Genomic DNA, 21,491 nt, shown 5'->3' with positions numbered 1-21,491 from the left:
GTTCTCCACCTCACCTTCCATCCCGGAGCAAGTGTTCAGTCCCAAGCCCCTGGAGTATGGCTTCTCCCTGCAGGATAATAAGCTCATGTGCTTCCAGCTTTGGTTCTCAGTTTATTCCTTATTTCTTGCCCCAGACCATTTAACTTTTGCAAGCTCATTTAAATGAACGTTTCCTATGTGTTTGTCATGTTTTCCCCAGAATTTCTTAGGGATTATAAGGGAAAGTTTTTTTTGACTATCAAGGCAAGTTCTATGATGATGTTCTTGCTTCCATTTTTTTGGTTTGTGTTTGAATTTTATGTTTAAATTCCTTTTTCATTGTTCAGATCTTTTGCTCTTGGTAGATGTACACCCTACATTTTGTAAGCAAGGTTTCTGTGTGTGGGCTACGACCCATAGGACACAAAAGGATGATTGCTGATGTCTCCTAGACATCTGGAATAGAGGCTAACAAACTAAAGTCCTATAATCTGTTTTTAATTGGATAATAATTGCTTTATAATGTTGTGTTGGTTTCTGCCATACAACAGTGTAAATCTGTCATAATTTTATATATATATATATGCCATCCCTCTTGAGCCTTCCTCCCCTGTCCCATCCATCTTGCTTGGTGATCATTTGCTTCCACTTTTATAAAGAAAAAAGTTTCAAGTTGGTAGCCAGGACCCCCAGTTCTTTGACATCAGTTTGCTGTGTTGGGCAAGCCATACAACATATCCAAGGGCTCAGAGTCCATATCTTTTAAATGGTGGTAGCAAGGCTTAACAACAAAGTTCTGAAAGATGTGTCTCCCCTGATACGGATGTTATAAGATTTAAGTAATAGAATAGATGAGAAGGCATTCTGAAAAAAAATTAAAAGCACTGCATCAATACCAGATGGGTTTTGTTTCTTCTTAGATACCGTAGGGATATCATTGGCCAATGACCTATTTTTACTAGTATTATTATTAGCATTTTCTTTTCCCCGGAGCCTTCCCTCTCTTTCTACCATTGCATCTCCTACTCTATTTATCTAGCTTATGACAAGTAGAGTGGCCCTTTACTTAGAAAGAGGATGAACTGCAACTTCTGGCTGGTTTCACCTCGTTGGGTATGGTGATGGATGTGACTCTGTTATTCATCCCTCAACTTATGATCCTGTACATCACTCAGGTTCCTTGCTTGAGAGCAGGTGTTGGCAACCCTTGGTCAATAGTAGTAATGCATTGTTATTTTGGGTAAGGTCTTAATAACACATGAAATTGTTTATATGATTCTGCTGCTTCAGTGAACCAAAGAACTGCCTGAATATAGATCTTTTCTGCTGTTGCCTGTTTATGGCTTGTCACTGAAGGAGAGTATCAATTGGCATAGGTGTTCAGAAAGCTATAGGAAACCTTTAAATGCATATTAAGAGGAAAAATAGGATTTATAATCAAGGAGTTGTAAAAACATGATCTCATGTAACACACCCATATTATAATATAAAAACTTCAATTTGAACAAGTCATGTCATAAAAGGAACTACTGGATGAGTAAAGCCTGTTATATAATGATGGACCAACCAGATTTGAATATTGGTATTTTTTGGCTTTTATTTGAGGCCAAGTTCTCAAACAGAGCATTGACTATGCTTCAGGTCAAATTAAAGTCATAATTTGGGTTGGGTTAGTCCTTGTTTAAATCACTTAGGTGAGGTTTTATTTGTTGAACCAAACTCTGGAACCAGTTCAATTTATTAACGAACATATAATTATATAACTTTTATCCTAGGGCCCAATAGATACTTTTCAGTTATTATAGAGGATTCAAAGAGAATATAAAGCTAAAAAGGAAAGTGCTTGTAGAAACATCAATAGAAGAAATAGAATAGAAGTAGAAGACATTTGTGAAAGTCTGATCTCAGTTATTTGTATAGTTCACTGTATAAATTAATACTTGATTCTCAAATAAGCAAATATGCTTTTAAACACTGAATCTTTATTTTCACAGAAAGGATGATATGGCAATAAGAGGGTTAACCGTGGTTTTATATCTTACTGAATTTTCTAAGCCATGGTGTTATAATAGTGTTAGTAGCTCAGTCCTGTCCAACTCTGTGATTCCATGGGCTGTAGCCTGCTGGGCTTCTCCATTCATGGAATTCTCCAGGCAAGAATACTGTAGTGGGTTGCCATTTCCCTCTCCAGGGGATGTTCCCAACCCAGGGATTGAACCTGGGTCTCCTGCATTGCAGGCGGTCTCTTAACTGACTAAGCTACCAGGGAAGTCCTTTTCTAAGGCATATCATTATCTAATATGGAATAGTAATGTGACTGCCCTACTTCCTCTTATATGTAGTGATTGCCTGCAGCATACATAGACAACATAAATTCCCAGTTAATTCAAACCCCCTTTTTTGACCCACTGAAAAGTTAGTTAATCTCTTCATAAAACCTGTTGACCAGACCTCCTAACAAATAGGCTGGCTAGAAGATCAGTTCTTGTCATGTTCCCGGCCTACCATCTGTTTTAGATATTAGTGAGTCATGAAATGCCTAAAAGCTATAGTCTGAAAGAGACTGAGAGCAGAGGACCTGAACTGTCAGAAAACAAAATAACAGCCTTGGGCTTCAAGGGCTGTTAGGTATATTGTCTAATCAAGCAATGATAGGAATGATGATTAAAATCAATAGTGACTCTACAAATGTCAAAACTAAAACGCATCCTAGTTTCTGGAGAAACCGCCAGATGGTGCATAGGCTTTGGTTACCTTTGTTATAGGATAGCTGCTGAAAGTTTGTAGCGGAGGCCATGCATGTAGACTAGTTGAGTTTGGTCAGTTTATGCTGAGCACCTAGTACGGGCTTTCCCTGTGGCTCAGCTGGTAAAGAATCCACCTGCAATGCAGGAGACCTGGGTTCGATCCCTGGGTTGGGAAGAGCCCCTGGAGAAGGGAAAGGTTACCCACTCCAGTATTCTGGCCTGGAGAATTCCATGGACTGTATAGTCCATGGGGTCGCAATGAGTTGGACACGACTGAGTGACTTTCACTTCACTTCACTTGTTCACCTAGTATGGTGGTACTATAGGGAGAGAGGTAAGACCTATTCTGTACCCTATGAGAGTTCTCAGTCTTCGAGGGAAGATATTGTTACTGAACCAAACTTGGATCTGCTCGCCTGTGTGCAGTGAAGACAATCTACTGATACTGGATTGTGGTGAAGGAACATGCAGCGTTTATTGCAAGGCCAAGCAAGGAGTATGGGTGGCCGATGCTCAAAACTCCTGAACTCCTTGATGGCTTTCAGGGAAAGGTTTTTAAAGTCAGGGTGATGGAGAGGGTTTTGGGGTGTATGATCAGCTTATGGCCATTCTTCTGGTTGGTTGGTGGTGAGGTAGTTGTGTGTCAGCATCCTCAACATTCTGGTTCCAACTTGTCTGGGATCTGCGTGCTTATGTCAGCATGCAGTTAACTTCTTCCTCTTGGTGGAGGTTTCAGTATCTGCAAAACAACTCAAGGATGTGGCTCAGGATATTATCTATAGCCCTCGAGGAGGAACTAAAGGTCCTAGATTTTATTTAGTGTCTGTATTATTTTCTCTTTTCTTTGTTCCTGCATTTTCTCATTTTGATTAAATGTTTTTCTACAAACGAGGCAGGTAGAGGACTCGGATGAGGGTTCTGTCCTGGGAAGGCCCCATAGGGTCCTTCTGGGTTACAGTATCCCACAACTATCTGTGCTGTGACTATAATGGCTACCATGGAGCACTTGCTGTGCATGCACCAAGCCTCATACCTACCGAGGACTTACTTACATTGTCTTGAATGCTCTTATCAGTCCTCTAGGGAGGTATTATCTCCAATTTACAGATAGGGAAGCAGTATTTTTTTCCCCTGCCTGTTATCATGCTGCCTCACAGCCATGCAAAGGACTTAGTCTGGAATCTGACAGGTGAAGGTCTAATCTTGACTCTGCTATATACCTGTGGAGTCTTGAGGACATTTCTTACTTTATTTGAGCCATAGTTTCTTATCTGTACAACAGAGTTAGTAATATCTGCCTCAGCTCTCAGCTTCAGTGTCAGCACCTTCAGAAAGGCCTTTCTCAACCATTCTAAGGAATCTTATTCCCATCTTCACAGTCACTTGATTTCATTATCCTGTTTTAATTTTGGTATAGTCTTTATCACCATCTGAAAGGATCTCATGTGTCATTGGGTTACATGACTATTATCAGCCTTCCCACTTGATTGTAAGTTTCATGAAGTCGTAGTCACCCCTCTGTCCCCAGAATCTGGTTCCTGACACACAGTAGGCATTCAATAAGTATTACATGAATGGGCAGTGGTCTAAGCAACAGTAATGGAAAATAATTGTATTTATATTTCATGTCCTTGTGAATAGTTTCACTAGGTTTTCTTAGAAAATAAGTCATTGAAAGCTTTGAACTGTGCTGGTAAGATAGGTAGAAGCTTTGAAATTTTTTTACCCATGCTGAAGATTTAAAGATAATTCCAGTGCACGATGGGCCATCCTTGACCTGAGCTGGGCTTTAATAAAAGGAGCAATGAGGCAAATACAACATACAGACACAAAAATGGGGATCTTTCCTTTATGTGACTGGGGGAGATGTGAGAAATGTGTAACCAGCACTCATCTGAATAGGTGTTTGGCCTTCACTCTCTCCCACAAGCATTAACCTCAGAGTAAGTGACATGTCATACTGTATCTACCAAAGGCACCTCCGGCCGGTACTGACTTGTTTATCTTTGCCATCGTTTCAGGATTCTGAGAAGCGAACCCCACTTCATGTGGCTGCGTTTCTGGGAGATGCAGAGATAATTGAACTCCTGATTCTGTCAGGTAAATACCAGCTGTACTTAAAAGTCAATGGCATGTGAAAATTTAAATAACCAATTTACTAGATTGACTACTACAAAGAACCCAAACAAAGTTTCTTTATTGTGCTTGTGGACATTTATTTGGTCATTGATTTTGTCAGTAGACAAGGGACAATACAAGACATTCTTAGTCATTTTTCAGTAAGAAGAATGTCTTGTATTGTCCACCAATACAATATTTTAAAGTAATTAGCCTCCAATTAAAATAAATTTTTAAAAAAAAAGGAAAAAAATGATTTCTCCAGTAAAACATTTTTATGTTGCTTTGAAAGTCTGATTCCTGACCATCTTAACAAGTAGTCAGGCCCAGTATTGTGGATGCATTCTGTACATTTGGATATCTGTTTCTTTCATTGTAAAAAATTAAAAATTAAAGAAGGAAAATGGATTCCTTTAAATCTACATGAATACACATAGATATGTGTGTGTATTTACATATTTTTAAATTCATTGGACAGGGAGGCCTGGTGTGCTGCAGTTTATGGGGTCGCAAAGAGTCGGACATGACTGAGCGACTGAACTGAACTGAAATGAAATTGCATTGCAAAACAGTACTATTTTGTTTAACTTAACCTCATGGAGGTTAGGTTAGATACATGACTATAATGTAATCAAAGCATAAAAATATGGGAAAAAATGAAACATCAGTTTCTGGATAGTAGTTACCTCTGAGGAGGCAAATAGAGTGAGAGAGGTTTTCAGGGGAAGGTATAAAAGAGATAGCAATTCTGTAAAATATTTCATTTTTTAAAAATTGGGAGTAAATATATGGCCAGCATATGTTGTATGCATACTGGTCTTTATGATACTGCCTCTTTATTTTTCTATGTATTTTAAATATTTCATCAGATTTTAAAATACCAATGTTTTCATTTTTAGAAACCTATATACTTGGGGGGAATCCCAGGTGGCTCAGTGGTAAAGAATCTGCCTGTCAATACAGGAGATGCAGAAGGCATGGGTTCGATCCCTGTTTCAGGAAGATCCCCTGGAGGAGGAAATGGCAATACACTCCAGTATTCTCGCCTGGAAAATTCCCATGGACAGAAGAGCCTGGCAGGCTACAGTCCATAGGATTTCAATGAGTTGGACACAATTGCATGACTAAACAATGCATAAGCACTTTTGCTAGATAGCATATTGAAAAGCAGAGACATTACTTTGCCAACAAAGGTCCATCGAGTCGAGGCTGTGGTTTTTCCAGTGGTCATGTATGGATGTGAGAGTTGGACTGTGAAGAAAGCTGAGCACCGAAGAATTGATGCTTTTGAACTGTGGTGTTGGAGAAGACTCTTGAGAGTCCCTTGGACTGCAAGGAGATCCAACCAGTCCATTCTGAAGGAGATCAGCCCTGGGATTTCTTTGGAGGGAATAATGCTGAAGCGGAAACTCCAGTACTTTGGCCACCTCATGTGAAGAGTTGACTCATTGGAAAAGACTCTGATGCTGGGAGGGATTGGGGGCAGGAGGAAAAGGGGACGCCAGAGGATGAGATGGCTGGATGGCATCACTGACTCGATGGACGTGAGTCTGAGTGAACTCCGGGAGTTGGTGATGGACAGGGAGGCCTGGCGTGCTGTGATTCATGGGGTCGCAAAGAGTCGGACACGACTGAGCAGCTGAACTGAACTGAACTGAAGCACCTTTACTTGGTACATCTCACCCAAAACCAGCATGTGCTTTCTCCTTTGAGTATTTGCGGGACAAATCCCTGGAATGGATCTAAGCATGTGCATGAGTCTCAGTGTGGATTGCATGCAGGCTAGCTGGCTTTCTTCTTCATTCTTTTGGTTTCAGTTCAGTTCAGTCGCTCAGTCATGTCCGACTCTTTGCGACCCCATGAATCACAGCACACCAGGCTTCCCTGTCCATCACAAACTCCCAGAGTTCACCCAAACTCATGTCCATTAAGTCGGTGATGCCTTCCAGCCATCTCATCCTCTGTCGTCCCCTTCTCCTCCTGCCCCCAATCCCTCCCAGCATCAGAGTCTTTTCCAATGAGTCAACTCTTCGCATGAGGTGGCCAAAGTATTGGAGTCTCAGCTTTAGCATCAGTCCTTCCAAAGAACACCCAGGACTGATCTCCTTTCGAATGGACTGGTTGGATCTCCTTGCAGTCCAAAGGGACTCTCAAGGGTCTTCTCCAACACCACAGTTCAAAAGCATCAATTCTTCGGTGCTCAGCTTTCTTCACAGTCCAACTTTCACATTCATATATGACCACTGGAAAAACCATAGCCTTGACTCGATGGACCTTTGTTGGCAAAGTAATGTCTCTGCTTTTGAATATACTATCTAGGTTGGTCATAACTTTCCTTCCAAGGAGTAAGCGTCTTTTAATTTCATGGCTGCAATCACCATCTGCAGGGATTTGGGATTCCCCCAAAATAAAGTCTGACACTGTTTCCACTGTTTCCCCATCTATTTCCCATGAAGTGATGGGACTGGATGCCATGATCTTTGTTTTCTGCATGTTGAGCTTTAAGCCAACTTTTTCACTCTCCTCTTTGACTTTCATCAAGAGGCTTTTTAGTTCCTCTTCACTTTCTGCCATAAGGGTGGTGTCATCTGCAAATCTGAGGTTATTGATATTTCTCCCGGCAATCTTGATTCCAGCTTGGGCTTCTTCTAGCCCAGCGTTTCTCATGATGTACTCTGCATATAAGTTAAATAAGCAAGGTGACAATATACAGCCTTGACATACTCCTTTTCCTATTTGGAACCAGTTTGTTGTTCCATGTCCAGTTCTAACTGTTGCTTCCTGACCTGCATCTTGGTTTGGGGAGATTCAAATCTGGAGGAAATGCCGCTGCCCAGAGACTATGCAAAAGACCAATAGTAAGGTTTTGACTTTGTTTGCAGTAGTAAAGGGAAATTGTAGAATTCCAAAGTCAGCTATGCAAAGATTGGAACTGAGACAGTATTGGAGCAGTATTGGAGAAGAACACTGAAAAAGAATGGTGCTGTGATGCACAAGGAATATTCGCATTGCCCTTATTTTTGTTGTGGTTGTGTTCTTGAGGTAGCTTTTCTCAGGAAACAAGTATTCTATGCCTTGCAATGCTTGTGCTACATGCTTCTGACAGTCTCATGGAGATTAGGTTAGAATTTGTGGAGTATTTTTTGTGCTCTTGAGAACAGGCCTTCCTTCTGATAATTCTAAAGATGTTTCAAGGCTGTGTTCCAAACAAATATGTAGTACTTGGCACTGGCAGTCTGTGGTTAAGAGCCAGTGCACACCTGGCTGGTTGCCCCAGCAGTAGAAATTTGGCCCATGGAAAATTATAGGCAGAATTGGTGGAGGTGCAAAATAAAAGACTTTTGTGGTATGAGACCTAATGATCCCAGCAAGCTCTACCTACCTTCTAAGTGTTGTTTTAAAACACAGCTCAAGGTTCTCAGAGGAATGTTTGGTTCATGACTGTGCACATTTAGAACTTTGTCTTATATCACCAGCTATGCTTTTTTTGCGCGTTGGTTTGTTTGTTTTTCTACATTTGAAGGGAAATGTTTTAATTCTTCAGCATGGAGGTGACCCATCTATTTTTTCCCAGGCATCTAGGGTCTGATAATCAAGAGACTTGGTTTCACCTTTCCTTTATGTGGGCATGGAGCACCCCAGCCTCTTTTAAACAGGGCTCATTCAGAGCCAGGAGAAACTGTTCTGTATCTCTTGATCTGTACACCTGTTTCCTTAGCCCAGTCATCTTGGAAGAATCACTGAGCTATTAATGCCTCTAGTATAATTTCAGGTGGCACATGCTATGGAATTTTTCCTCCTTCCCCCATCAAATTAGGAAGACTTAGGATACGGAAGAGAGTTGTGAAGGTTCTTTAGGAATTTTACTCAACTGTGGAAGCTTAGCAAACTCTTGGAATTCTCATGGTTTTAATTTCCCTGAAAGGTCCTTTATTCATTTTGTGTAGTATATTCCTAAACAAATATCATTGCAAGAGCAGTGATTTCATCTCTAGACTTACATCTGGCAGTTGACCCTTTAGGGAATCCAACCAAATTGTTTTCCAGTTTAATAATGAATGAGGTGCTAATTATTCCCATGTTGGACAAATCATTTGACTTTGCCAGAATCTCCCATTACAGCTGTGTTCTCCATTGTTGTATTAACTTACAGAGCATAGTGTAACTCAAGCCCACTAAATTCCTACTGACATTATCTTTTGTTAGCTAGGCAGATGGAACCCTGAGTGTCTCTGAGTAGACAGCAAGGAATTCAGGCCTTGCAGATTTCCTCTTCTTATAACTGCTTCTGGCTTTATTTTCACCACCTGCTTGTAGCTTCTGTTTTGGAACTGACTGAGTCAGGATTAAGGCAGAGAGAAGGTCAAGAGCTTGCTAAATCATTTTCCTGGAGATATATGAATGAGATCAGTGTGAACCAATCAGTAGCTAAGAGTTAAGAGACTAGTGTTGAGATATAGGGAGCAGAGCACACAGAGAAACAGCCATAGTAACAAGACCTTGTAGAGAAATTCTGGAAACACACAGGGTTAGAGAGAGAGTTCTGAGCTGAAGGAAGAAAACTGGGAGTACACACCCTGTAACATGTGAGTGTTTGTGAGTTGTAACTATTAATTAAAAAAATAAATAAATTAGAATGTAGGCCACCAAACAAGTGGTATTGCTATGAAATTATTTCCTGTGATTTTTCAAAATGTGATTACCACTCCCAATGCAAATTGCCTCCAGAGCTGGTGGCAGGTCATTTTTTTGATTCTTTCATGCATAACAAATATTCATCCTTTGAGGTTGGATTTGATTTTTGGGGGGGTCTAGAAAAAGAGGGGTAATTAAATGAGGCAATGCTGATTTTGGTCTCCAATGCAGTGTGATTATCAAGTAATGGGCCATTTGCTGATAGGCATATAAACTGGCCCCAAAGGCAACTCCAAGGGGAATTTTTAAAATGTTTTGAGCAATTGCCACATATTTGGAGTTATCATATACTCTTCTTAGGTCATTGCTTTGCAGGACAGTGTTTGTTTTTAAAAAATCAATAGCAAGCTGATCTCACTGTATTATAATCATATTTCATGTGATCTTTCTTTCATATTTATTTCTATAATTAAAAGCCAAACATTGGCTGGCCTGTTCTCGCTGGCCTGTAAGATTTTTAGTCATTTGATCTATCTTTTTTCTTTGTCCTACTTGTTTCTAAATGACACGGTGAGAAGAACAGAAATATTGCCTCTGAAAATATGCTCAGAGTTCTCTTTACTCCTGTTATCTATGAAAATAAAATCAAGCAGTAGTAGGGATAAGATTTTTTTTAAAAAAAAAAAAGATATTTTAGAGTTCATGCCTGATAACTTTTAATTAGGTCTTGGTTTCTGGAGAATCAGTATAACCTGGTGCTTTAAAAAAAAAAAATTAAAAACGTGCTTGGGGGAAAAAGCATTTGCCTTTAAATCATTAGACATGCTGACTCTGTGTCCTTCAGTGCACAATGGTGCCTGACAGGCAGGTAAATAACATGAAGCTTCCTTTAGAAAAATCAGTTATAAATATTCAACTCAAACCATCTGACATCTCCCTCTGACATGTAAACAAGACTGTCCGATAGAGGAAGAGGATGAGGAAGCCAGTCTCACGAGATGACACTGATGAAATATGCGTCCCCATTCAGATAACTCTGCTTTTGTCATAATAATTTTGTTGTTCTGGGAGAGGTGGTTTCCCTGGCAGCTGCCTCTTCAACCTTGTGGAGGAGGATTAGTGGAGGAATGGAAGGCTTACACAGTGACTGAATCTACTCCCTAGATTTCTAATTAGCTTTCAATTTCTCAAGTGAGTCCAAAGCTGCATGAACACAGTGCTGGTATTTGTTACACATGGGGGTGTATGTTGCTTTATGTTACCCAGCAAGCTCAGTGGCATTTTTCTCCTTGAAAGAGTTTTGATAGTAAAAGCCACATTTGGATCTGCATAAAACTTTTTTTTTTTAGAATTTTAGAAAACATAAACAGTAATAATAGTAACTACAATATAAATGTATACATATAAATTATAAGAAAAATAGGGGGAATATGCAAAGAATATAAATAAATGGTTCTCAGGGAATGAATTACAAGTGGCTAATGAACAAACATATTAGAAGATGCCCAATCTCATTGTTAAATAGGCAACACAGAAATGTAAGACCATTTTCTTCCAGTCAGATTTGCAATATTTTAAGTATCTGATATGCATAGTCACTTCAGCTGTATCCAATTCTTTGCGACCCTTTGGACTGTAGCCCACCAGGCTCCTCTCTCCATGGGATTCTCCAAGCAAGAATATAGGAGTGGGTTGCCATTTCCTCCTCCAGGGGATCTTCCTGACCCAAGGACTGAACCCACATCTCCTGTGTCGCTGTTTTGGCAGACGGGTTCTTTCCCACTAGTGCCACCTGGGAGGCCCTTGTTCTAAAAGCTGCTAAGTCACTTCAGTCGTGTCCGACTCTGTGCGACCCCATAGACGGCAGCCCACCAGGCTCCCCTGTCCCTGGGGTCCTCCAGGCAAGAACACTGGAGTGGGTTGCCATTTCCTTCTCCAACTGTACTAACAGCAGTTTAGCCCAAAACTGTTGGACCCAGTCAGTGATGAAACAGACAGGGGCCAAACAGGAGGCCTAATAGGTCATCACCGGTCCCCAGAAGAGGAAGGCAACATTTGGAGTGAGGGCTGCAGATTGTGTGACTTTCTTCTGATTGGTTGGTGGTGAGGCAACTGGGCAGTGCTCCAGGAATCTTCTGCTCAGCCTGAGGTTACCATCCTCCACTTGAGTGGTGGCCCCAGTTCTGGAGAAGAACTCAAAGAGATTGTTATGCATATTCCTTGAATAATAATAATAAATAACTGATAATATCAAGTATTGATGAAAATGGGAGGAAATAAAGCAGTCATACACTGTGAGTGTATAAATTGGCACACTTTGAAGGGTTGAAACTTCAAAACCAAAAGTACATGGTCAATGACACAGAAGGTCCATTTCTAATTATGTATCCTAGAAAAATACTTATACATTTGCATAGAGTCATTTTATGGATGTTCATAGCAGCATTGTTTACAGTGAACTATTGGGACACATATTTGTATATAAGACATAAATCAGGATCTCATATACTAACTCAGAGTAGTAGTTTTCTTCAGGGAGTGAAGAGAGTCCAGCATTGGGGGTGATTCTCAAAGGGACTTTACCTGAATCTGTAACAATCTATCTTTTAAAAGAAGAATACGTTAATGTATTACTCGTATGATCAAAAACGTGAAGCAAAATAGGTCTTTTGCTGTTCGTGGTAATAGGTAGTTTTCACAGCTCTGGTTCAGACTAGTTCGGCTGAGGAGACAGGGCTGTGTTACCCTATCTGCCCACCCCATAGTGTAAGGGAGTTGTGACAGCCCACAGAGGCTTCATGTGGTGTCTGTTCAAAAGCTCCCATGGAAGCTGGCTTCTTCCTACCGAAATATGTGGCTAGTTCCAGAGGAATAATTAGGGTCTTGGATAAAATGGATTTCTGCTAATCCCTTTAGCCCAGATCAAGTCTCATCAGGACTCAACTTTACAAACTTGTTTGACATCTCACTGGCCTCTAATATAATATACCTTTGTTAAAAGACTGCTCATCCCTAATAATTTGTCAAGAAGGATGTTGTCTGCCCTGTGAAATAAATATGCTTAATGACTAAAAATAAAATAATGCATGTGATTATATAGTTTATATTCAGGAATATATATTATATTCAGGAGCACACATACATATATCCACACCCTTGAGAAGTTCTCCATTCTTCAGAACCTATATTTCTAAAGTTCTGGAGAATCTCAGTTTTCTTAAAACTGTATCGCCTACCCAGTGAGACACTGTTATTTCTCTTCTGCTGCTGCTGCTGCTAAGTCACTTCAGTTGTGTCCGATTCTGTGCGACCCCATAGAGGCAGCCCACCAGGCTCCCCTGCCCTGGGATTCTCCAGGCAAGAACACTGGAGTGGGTTGCCATTTCCTTCTCCAATGCATAAAAGTGAAAGTGAAGTCGCTCAGTCGTGTCTGACTCTTCACGACCCCATGGACTGCAGCCTACCAGGCTCCTCCGTCCATGGGATTCTCCAGACAAGAGTACTGGAGTGGGTTGCCATTGCCTTCTCCTATTTCTCTTCTAGTCTTAACCTAATTCTTGTGACATTCTAAACTCATGATCTTGCTTCTTCTACTGGACTCAGTATCGCCTCCTGTCTGGCCAGAAAGCACATGATTGATACAAAGAAAAAACAAACAAACAAAATGTGTTGTTTGTACCAGGCAAACAAGAGCACAAGATACAGCATCTGACTTCGCATCAGCAGAACTTGCCCTGACTGTATTATGCTTCTAACCTGTGCTGTTTGGTTCCAGGAGCTCGTGTGAATGCCAAGGACAACATGTGGCTGACCCCGTTGCACCGGGCTGTTGCCTCCAGAAGTGAAGTGAGTGATTATCTTATTTAATCTAGCACCTCCAGTTTCTAGAAAGAGAGAAATGCTTTCTGCTGAATTAGGGATTCTCACTGGTGAGCAAAAGGCTGTAATGCGAGAGGGCGAACAGCTGTTTATTTAAGTACCTCCTGCGTGCCCAGCATGATATTAGGGGCTGCCTGGGGTGGTCCAAGATGGCATCATCCTTGACTTCAGTGAGTTCTCAGTCTGGATGGGATGCAAACAGGTGAGTAGATCAGTACAGTGTCATAACTGAATTGGAGGAAGAAGCAAATAACTGTCGTCTTGAATAGACGAAGTCTTCCAAGACGAGACATCAGTTAAGCTAGTCCTTAGAGGATGAGTAGAGGTTTACAAGGCCAAGAAAAGGAGAGAGGGCTGAGGCAGGAGAACAAACATGCTGAAGAACAAGGGTCATGGCTGTGAACAATGGTGGGTTCAGTTGGATGTAGCTGGAACATGGGGTTAGTAGAAGGTAAGTCTGATAGTAGAGGCTGGGTCAAGTAGCAGAATCCCGGGTATCCTCTGAGCAGTGGGGAGTGTTGACAAGCAGAGATAAGCGTAAACCTGACAGAGTTTGGAACAAGTGAGAGTGAGATGGCAAAGAACCCCCTGGGTTAATGGTGACATCGTTAATCAGTTCTGTTTGAAAGTGCCGAGTTTGGTAAATATGTCACCGAAATGTAAGCACCATGACAGTAGGGATCTGTGTTTTGTTTCTTGATGTATCCCAAGCCTGGTACATTGTAGGTGCTCGGGAAATAATTATATTTTGAATGCTGGAAATTTGGGTGAGGATGGCAAATATGTCTTAATTGGAGACATTTTGTCTGTTTACATTTAAAGTAATTATTGATAGGTGTGTTCTTACTGCCATTCCATTAATTCCTTTGGTTGTTTTGTAGTTTTTTTTTCTTCTTTTATTCTTTTCCATTGTGATTTGATGCCTATATTGAGTGTTTAGATTTTTTTTCTGTTTTTTTATATGTATCTATTATAGGTTTTGGGGCTTCCCAACTCGCTCAGTGGTAAAGAATCCGCCTTCCAATGCAGGAGACACAGGAGATGCAAGTTTGATCCCTGGGTCGGGAGAGCCCCTGGAGGAGGAAATGGCAACCCACTCCAGTATTCTTGCCTGAACAATCCTGTGAACATAGGAGCCTACTGGGCTACAGTCCATAGGGTCACAAAGAGTAAGGCACAGCTGAGTGACTGAGCACATGGAACATTATAGGTTCTTGGTTTGTGGTTACTATACACACACACACACACATTTATATTGATGATCTCAAGTTTTATATATGTATGGGTCTTCCCAAGTGGTGCTGCTGGTAAGGAACTGCCTCCCAGTGCAGGAGACGTAGAAGACGTGGGTTCAGTCCTAGGTCTGGAACATCCTCTGGAGAAGGGCATTGCAACACACTTCAGTATTCTTGCCTAGAGCATCCCATGGACAAAGGAGTCTGGCAGGCTACAGTCCATGGAGTTGCAAAGAGTCAGATACAACTGAAACAACTGAGCATGTATATATGTATGTGTATATATATATATTCACACATATATATTGATGATCTAAGTTATATGCATGTGTATATATATATACATACATATATTAGTGATCTCTTAAGTTCAAACACATTCTAACACCCCTACGTTTTTATTTTCCCCTGTTATGTTTAATATTTCTAACATCATGTTTTACATTTTTTTGTTTTGTGTCTCTCTTAACTACTTACTGTGGATATAGATGATTTTCCTACTTTTGTGTTTTGACCTTTCTACTAGCTTTATAAGCGATCTACCTTTCATATATGTTTGCCTTTACACATGAGATTTTTCCTTTCATAATTTTTATATTTCTACTTTTGGCCTTTTCTTTTTCACTAGGAGAAGTCCCTTTAAGATTTCTTGTAAGGTTGGGTTAGTGGTACTGAATTCTTTTAGCTTTTACTTGTTTGTAAAATTGTTTATCTTTCCTTCAAATCTGAATGATAACCTTGCCAGGAAGAGTATTCTCAGTTGTAGGTTTTTTTCCTTTCATTGCTTTGAATATATAGTGTCACTCCCTTCTGGCTTGCAAAGTCTCTGCTGAGCGTCAGCTTACTATACATAGCTGGTTGCTTTTCTCTTACTATTAATTTTTAGATTTTTAATATATTTTTAAAATTTTATTTTATTGAAGTATAGTTGTTTTACAGTGTTGTGCTAGTTCCTGCTCTACAGCAAAGTGATTTAGAAATAAATTTTTTTGTCATTTTAGTTATAGTATGACTTGATGTGAACCTCTTTGGGTTCCTCTTGTTTGAAACTCTGGATGTCTTTTTGGATCTGGATGTCTATTTCCTTCCCTAGGTTAGGGAAGTTTTTAGCTATTATTTCTTCAAGTAAGTTCTCTGCCCCTTTCTCTTTCTTTTCTCCTTCTGGGACTCTTATATTGCAATGTCAGTATGCTTGATGTGGTCTGGAGGTTTCTTAAAGTATTCTTATTTCTTTTAATCCTTTTTTTCTTTTTTATGTTTAGCTTGGGTGATTTCCACTACTCTTCCAGATCACTGATTATTCCTCTGTATCATCTAATCTACTATTGATTCCTTCTAGTGTATCTTTCATTTCAGTTAGTATATTCTTCAGCTTTGTTTGGTTTTTCTTTATATTTTCTAACTCTTTTAAAATTCTCCCAGTTTTCATCCATTCTTCTTTGAAGTTCACTGAGCATCTTTTTTGATGATCAAAAAATGATCATTTTTGATCATTAGCTTGAACCCTTTATCAGTTAGGTTGCTGTCTCTACTTTTGTTCTTTTTCTGAGGTTTTGTCTTGTTTCTTCATTTGGAGCATATTTCTCTATCTCCTCATTTTGCCTAATTCTCTGTGTTTATTTTCCTGTACTAGGTAGGTCAATTACATTTTCTGATCTTAGAGAAGTGGTTTTATGTAGGAGACGTCCTATGAGATCAACACCACTTTCCCTTCCGGTCACCAGAGCTATGTGCTCTAGGGGTACCCCCATCTGGGCTGTGGGTGCCTCCTCTGATGGAGCCAGGTCAATTATTGTGAGCTTTCTGGGAGGCAAGGCTGGCTCCAAGCTTGTTTAGCTGTGAGGTTCTACCTCATGTTGGGGGCCCACTGGAGGATGTGGTAAGCTCCCCAAGCAGTTGGCTGTGCAGCCTGTGGGCTGTGGAGCCGGTGCTAGTGGGCAGGTAAGCCCCCAGCACTAATAGGCTATTGGAAGGACTCTAAACTGGCACTTGCCAGTGCTGACATCACGGTAGAATGAGCTCCCCCAAGGACATACCACCAGTGTCCTCATTCTCAGGTGAAGTCCCAGGTGCCTTCTGCCTCTCAAGAGGCTCTCCAAGAATAGCAAGTAGGTCTGACCCAGGCTTTTTTCAAGCTACAACCTCTGCACATGCTCTTTAAGAGCAGTCTGTTTCCTAAGTTCTCTGGCTCTCCTGAACATAAGCCCCACTGGCTTTCAAAGCAGAAGTTCTGGGGACTCATCTTCCTGCCGCAGGATCCCAGGCTGCAGAGCACAGTGTGGGGCTTGGACCTCTCGCTCCTTGGGGAGGACCTCTGTGATCATGATATTCTTCCCATTTATGGGTTTCTTACCCAGGTGTACGGGTCCTGCATATACTACGTCTTGGCCCCTTCTGTCTTTCTTGTTGTAGTCCGTTCTTTATATCTTTTGTTGGGGAAATCCTTTCTACAAGTCTTCAGATCATTCTCGTGGATGCTTGCTCTGTAAGTAGTTGCAGTTTTGGTGTGCCTGTGGGAAGAGGTAAATTCAGGAACTTCCCATTCTGCCATCTTGGCTACAGCCCATTCCTCCTTTTTAAAATTAGATCCTATATCCATTACTTTCAGTTCAGTTCAGTTCAGTCGCTCAGTCATGTCCGACTCTCTGCGTCCCCATGGACTGCAGCACACCAGGCTTCCCTGTCCATCACCCAACTCCTGGAGCCTACTCAAACTCATGTCCATTGCGTCAGTGATGCCATCCAACCATCTCATCCTGTCATCCCCTTCTCTTCCCACCTTCAATCTTTCCCAGCATCGGGATCTTTTCCAATGAGTCGGTTCTTCACATCAGGTAGCCAATGTATTGGAGTTTCAGTTTCAGCATCAGTCCTTCCGATGAATATTCAGGACTGATTTCCTTTAGAATTGACTGGTTGGATCTCCTTGCAGTCCAAGGAACTCTCAAGAGTCTTCTCTAACACCACAGTTCAAAAGCATCAACACCACAGTTCAAAAGCTATTACTTTATGCCTCGTCTAAATAACAGGTGGGGAAAGCATACTCAAGGTGGGAAGACCAGAGAAGGTTTGGACTGGTCTTTTGGAGTTTGACTATTAGAACTTGCCAAAGAAGATACATGAGTTCAGCGGGCATATCTGTCTGTTGCTTAGATTGGCAAACACTGATATTCCTTACACAAATATGTATTAAAAGCCATTTCTTCTTTGAAAGACTTATAAACCCTAAATTGTCTTTAAAACCTCTTTGCATCTCAAGCATGGATAATTGATCCCTCTCAGGGTTCAAGGCTCAGGGTTCAATCAAGGAATGAGAACCACCATGATAAATGCAGATATTTATTATAGGAATTAGACCTTACACAATTGTGTGAGCTGCTGGGGAAGTTTGTTTATTTATGTAAAGCTATCCTCTTGGTTTCTATGTGGTCCTAAAGTCACTGTGGGCCAGCAGTTGAAAAGAAAAACTAGATATGAAATGGGGGAAAATAGGGACAACCTGGAACCCCCATCTGTCTCTCATTGCTCAGCATTGCCCATGTGGGTGTCCTGCAGAAGAAGCTGTGTGCTTCACCTCTGAGCTCACACGTGCCTGGCCCAGAATAGGAGTAACTGAAGAAGATGTGGTAGGATCTGAAGAAGCATCAACCTGGTACCATCCTGTGCCAACACAATGATGCTACTGGTCACTGGCCCTGTGCACAAGCTGCCATAGCACTTGGCACCCAACACGCCATCAGTCTGTAATTTCATGGTTCCCTTCCAGAACATGCAGCTTTCTCAAGGGGCCAACCCTAGATGGAACAATACAGTGGAGGGAATTCCATGAAATGTAGTTCAGCTTGGCTAACGTGGAAGAACAATATAAAACTATCATTGAAATTGTTATTCTGTTTTATTAAAAAGATCGTCTAGCCAGTAAGTTCTTGGCAACGAGTGGCATGCCTGTTGTTTGTCATTGTATATTTAGCATCTCGCCTGCCCAGGAAACCATTGTTTTTTGAGTGATTCAGTGAAGATTGGGTTTTCCATTTAACCTGTGTTGACCTGATTCTCTGTAAAACTGCTAACGTGGAGCTAGTACACTGTGCAGAGAATGATGGTGGCAACCATCTTTCATGCATGGAACATAAACTAACTTGAAGTTTGTTTATGGGAGTATCGCACTAAAAGCAAGTTAAGCCACTGGATCCTGCAAAATCAGAATGAGTTCCTAAAATAGCATGCAACACAGATTATCAGTTTAAGTCAGAGATATCAGTGTACATCAACATTTCTGAGCCTTCTTTCCATCAGGCAAATTTCTTGTTTGGATTTCTGTGACTAGGAAAAGAATGTTCATTTGCTGAATTCATTTCCTGAGCCTATTATAGCAATAGGAGTATTAGGTCATAATATTGATTAAACACCCACCCATGCTTGAGATTGTAGAAGCTCCTCTGCAAACAAGAAGGTAAATCAAGACATGGTCATAGCCCTTGAAAATTGTTCCAAATAGATTGGTTTGTGGAGATAAATCTTTAAGACTTACTTGGTGCTGACCAGGCTGTGTTGTGTACTCCCTTCTTGGCCTAATCCCCACCCTCCTCCTACCTCCACCCCACTCCACACCCACTCCGTGGTGTCCCCAGGGAGACAACACCAAACAGGAAATTAGAGCCAAACAGCATTGTCTTCTTCCTGACTCCCTGAGGCTACCAACCACCTTCTCTTTCTCTGACTGCTCCCACAGCTGTGAAGAAATAGAAGAGTCTCTTACAAACAGTTAAAGACATTTATTTTGCAATGCTAGGTAACATACATGAGCAAGATTTTGGGCTGCCAGGGAGAATTATCTGGAGCGTTGATGTAAATTATTTCACATTATTTCCCCTGTTAATTCTCGGTGCTTTTTTGTTTTTCCTTGGAAAAGAACAGCTGTGTATAAAGGAGTGAAATGCAAAGAAACCTGGGGGGTTCCACACATGTTTATTGAAGCCTGTTCTGTGTGGGCCTCAAGTGGATGTGAAGTCTCCCTTCTTAGACATTGTGTTGAGGGCAGAGAGCAGGTAGACAGCCAGCACACAACCAGTAGAAAACCATAGAGCCTACTGTGGTCTGTGTCCAAATGTGACTGGCCTTTCACACATGCGTTTTCTTCTCTAATGAACTGAGGGGCTGCACCAAAGGATTTGCTAAACTTGTCACTTTTCTGTCCCAGAGGCTCTTTTGTGGTTAGAAATATTGAAAATGGTTGTATCCCATCTTTGGGGTGTAGAATTAAGAATGTTGTGTTCAAATTAGTACTGTCATGATGAATATTTATTGAGCAATTACTGCTTGCTAGGCAATGTGCTAAGCACTTTCTGTACTTTATTCTTTTTTAACCTCTGAGTTAATTAGCTCTGAGTCTGACACTGTTATTAATCTTCATTTAGGAAATGTGGTCTCAGAGAAGTTAAGCAACAGAGCTTAAGACACCACAGCCAATGAGTGGAGGAGGGTGTATCCAGAGAACCTGTTCTCCTAACCACTGTGCTACACTGCTGCCCTCTCATCACATGGGCATCCCTAGGGATACTTGTTCAACTTATAAAGCCTATCTATTTTTGTATCTGTGCAGACGAATGTCCAACAGGTATAAAGATGTTTTCCAGATCTGAATAGGAAAAACATCTTATAGCTTAAAATTTAAACATCATGTTTTTCCCTTCCCTCTAAGAAACACTGTCATTTTGGGCTAAATGCTAAAAGGAGAACTGGAAAAATTATATGGGAGACTAGAATGTTGTTGCTTTCCATAAATTATTTTTATGATGATAAAAAGATGATCACATATAGAACATAGATTGTAACTGGGATGGGTAGAAAATAACCATCTTATAACCTATTTGAAGGTAGATGAGTAGTATTCAGATTTAGTGTGCATTCAGATAATCTGCAGTGCTTGTTAAAAGTACCTGTTCTAACAGTACTACATGTAGATAAATACAAGGACCTACTGTATAGCATAGGAACTATACTCTGTAGCCAATATTATGTGTGTGCATATATATATACAGTTCAGTTCACGCATACAATTGCATATGTATATGTTGTTGTTTAGTCACTAAGTCGTGTCCAGCTCTTTTGCAGCCCAGTGAACTGTAGCCTGCCAGGCTCCTCTGTCCATGGGATTTCCCAGGGAGGATTACTGGAGTGGGTTGCCATTTCCTCCTCCAGGAGATCTTCCTAACCCAGGGATTGACCCAGGTCTCTTGCATTGGCGAGCAGATTCTTTACCACTGAACCAGTAGGGTAGCCCTTATTTATATATATATATATATCAAATGGAATCACTTTGCCTCAAACTAACACTCAAACTAACACCTCAAAATCAACTATACTTCAATTTAAGAATTTTTGAATAAAGTCACATGCACACACAGACACACAAACGCAAAGTACATGTTCTAGAACCTCACCCCCAGTGATTCTGATGAAGCCTATAATTGAGCCCAGAAATCTGGGCTTAATTCAAAGAGAAAATTCTGATGCATGTGGTCTACATTCCATACTTTGAGACCTGAGATTAATGTCTGGGAATATTTTAGTATCTGGCCTTCCCAAAGTTTAGAGCCACTGGTTCTTGAGTAGTTTGAATTTTTTCACATCCCCAAGTCTCCCCTTTACACTACTGTTTCTTAGAATAATTTTACTCTAATAATAATTATAATGATAAAGTACACATTTGGTTTAATAGTGGTATTTTTAGAAGAATAATCTGAATAATTTGAACAAATTAGGCACCAATTTATACAATTCGTACAGTATATGAAATTGCTGTAGTCAATAGAGGATACAGGGTAAAAGCCCCAACCAATTATTATTTTACAGTAATAGATTAAATTTCTTCTGGACTTGAGTACAGCCTCAGGGA

The 21,491-nt window shown here is 40.7% G+C and overlaps 1 protein-coding gene across 14 annotated transcripts in view; it reads left to right on the top strand.

The window, feature by feature from the left end:
• Positions 1-21,491, top strand: part of ANKRD44 (ankyrin repeat domain 44) — a 320,547-nt gene that overhangs the window by 161,878 nt on the left and 137,178 nt on the right. For 13 of the 14 annotated variants that reach the window (XM_070769783.1, XM_070769730.1, XM_070769741.1 and 10 more), the window contains 2 exons: positions 4,748-4,826; positions 13,255-13,325. In XM_070769783.1, the coding sequence (XP_070625884.1) occupies positions 4,748-4,826; positions 13,255-13,325 (150 nt within the window). The remainder of the gene's footprint in view (positions 1-4,747; positions 4,827-13,254; positions 13,326-21,491) is intronic. The other variant, XM_070769794.1, reaches the window with a different exon arrangement.

The sequence above is a fragment of the Bos indicus genome, chromosome 2, assembly GCF_029378745.1.
Source record: "Bos indicus isolate NIAB-ARS_2022 breed Sahiwal x Tharparkar chromosome 2, NIAB-ARS_B.indTharparkar_mat_pri_1.0, whole genome shotgun sequence".
Classification (NCBI taxonomy): Eukaryota; Metazoa; Chordata; class Mammalia; order Artiodactyla; family Bovidae; genus Bos; species Bos indicus.
Note: the sequence above shows the minus strand (reverse complement) of the source record. Positions and strands in the feature narration are given on the sequence as shown.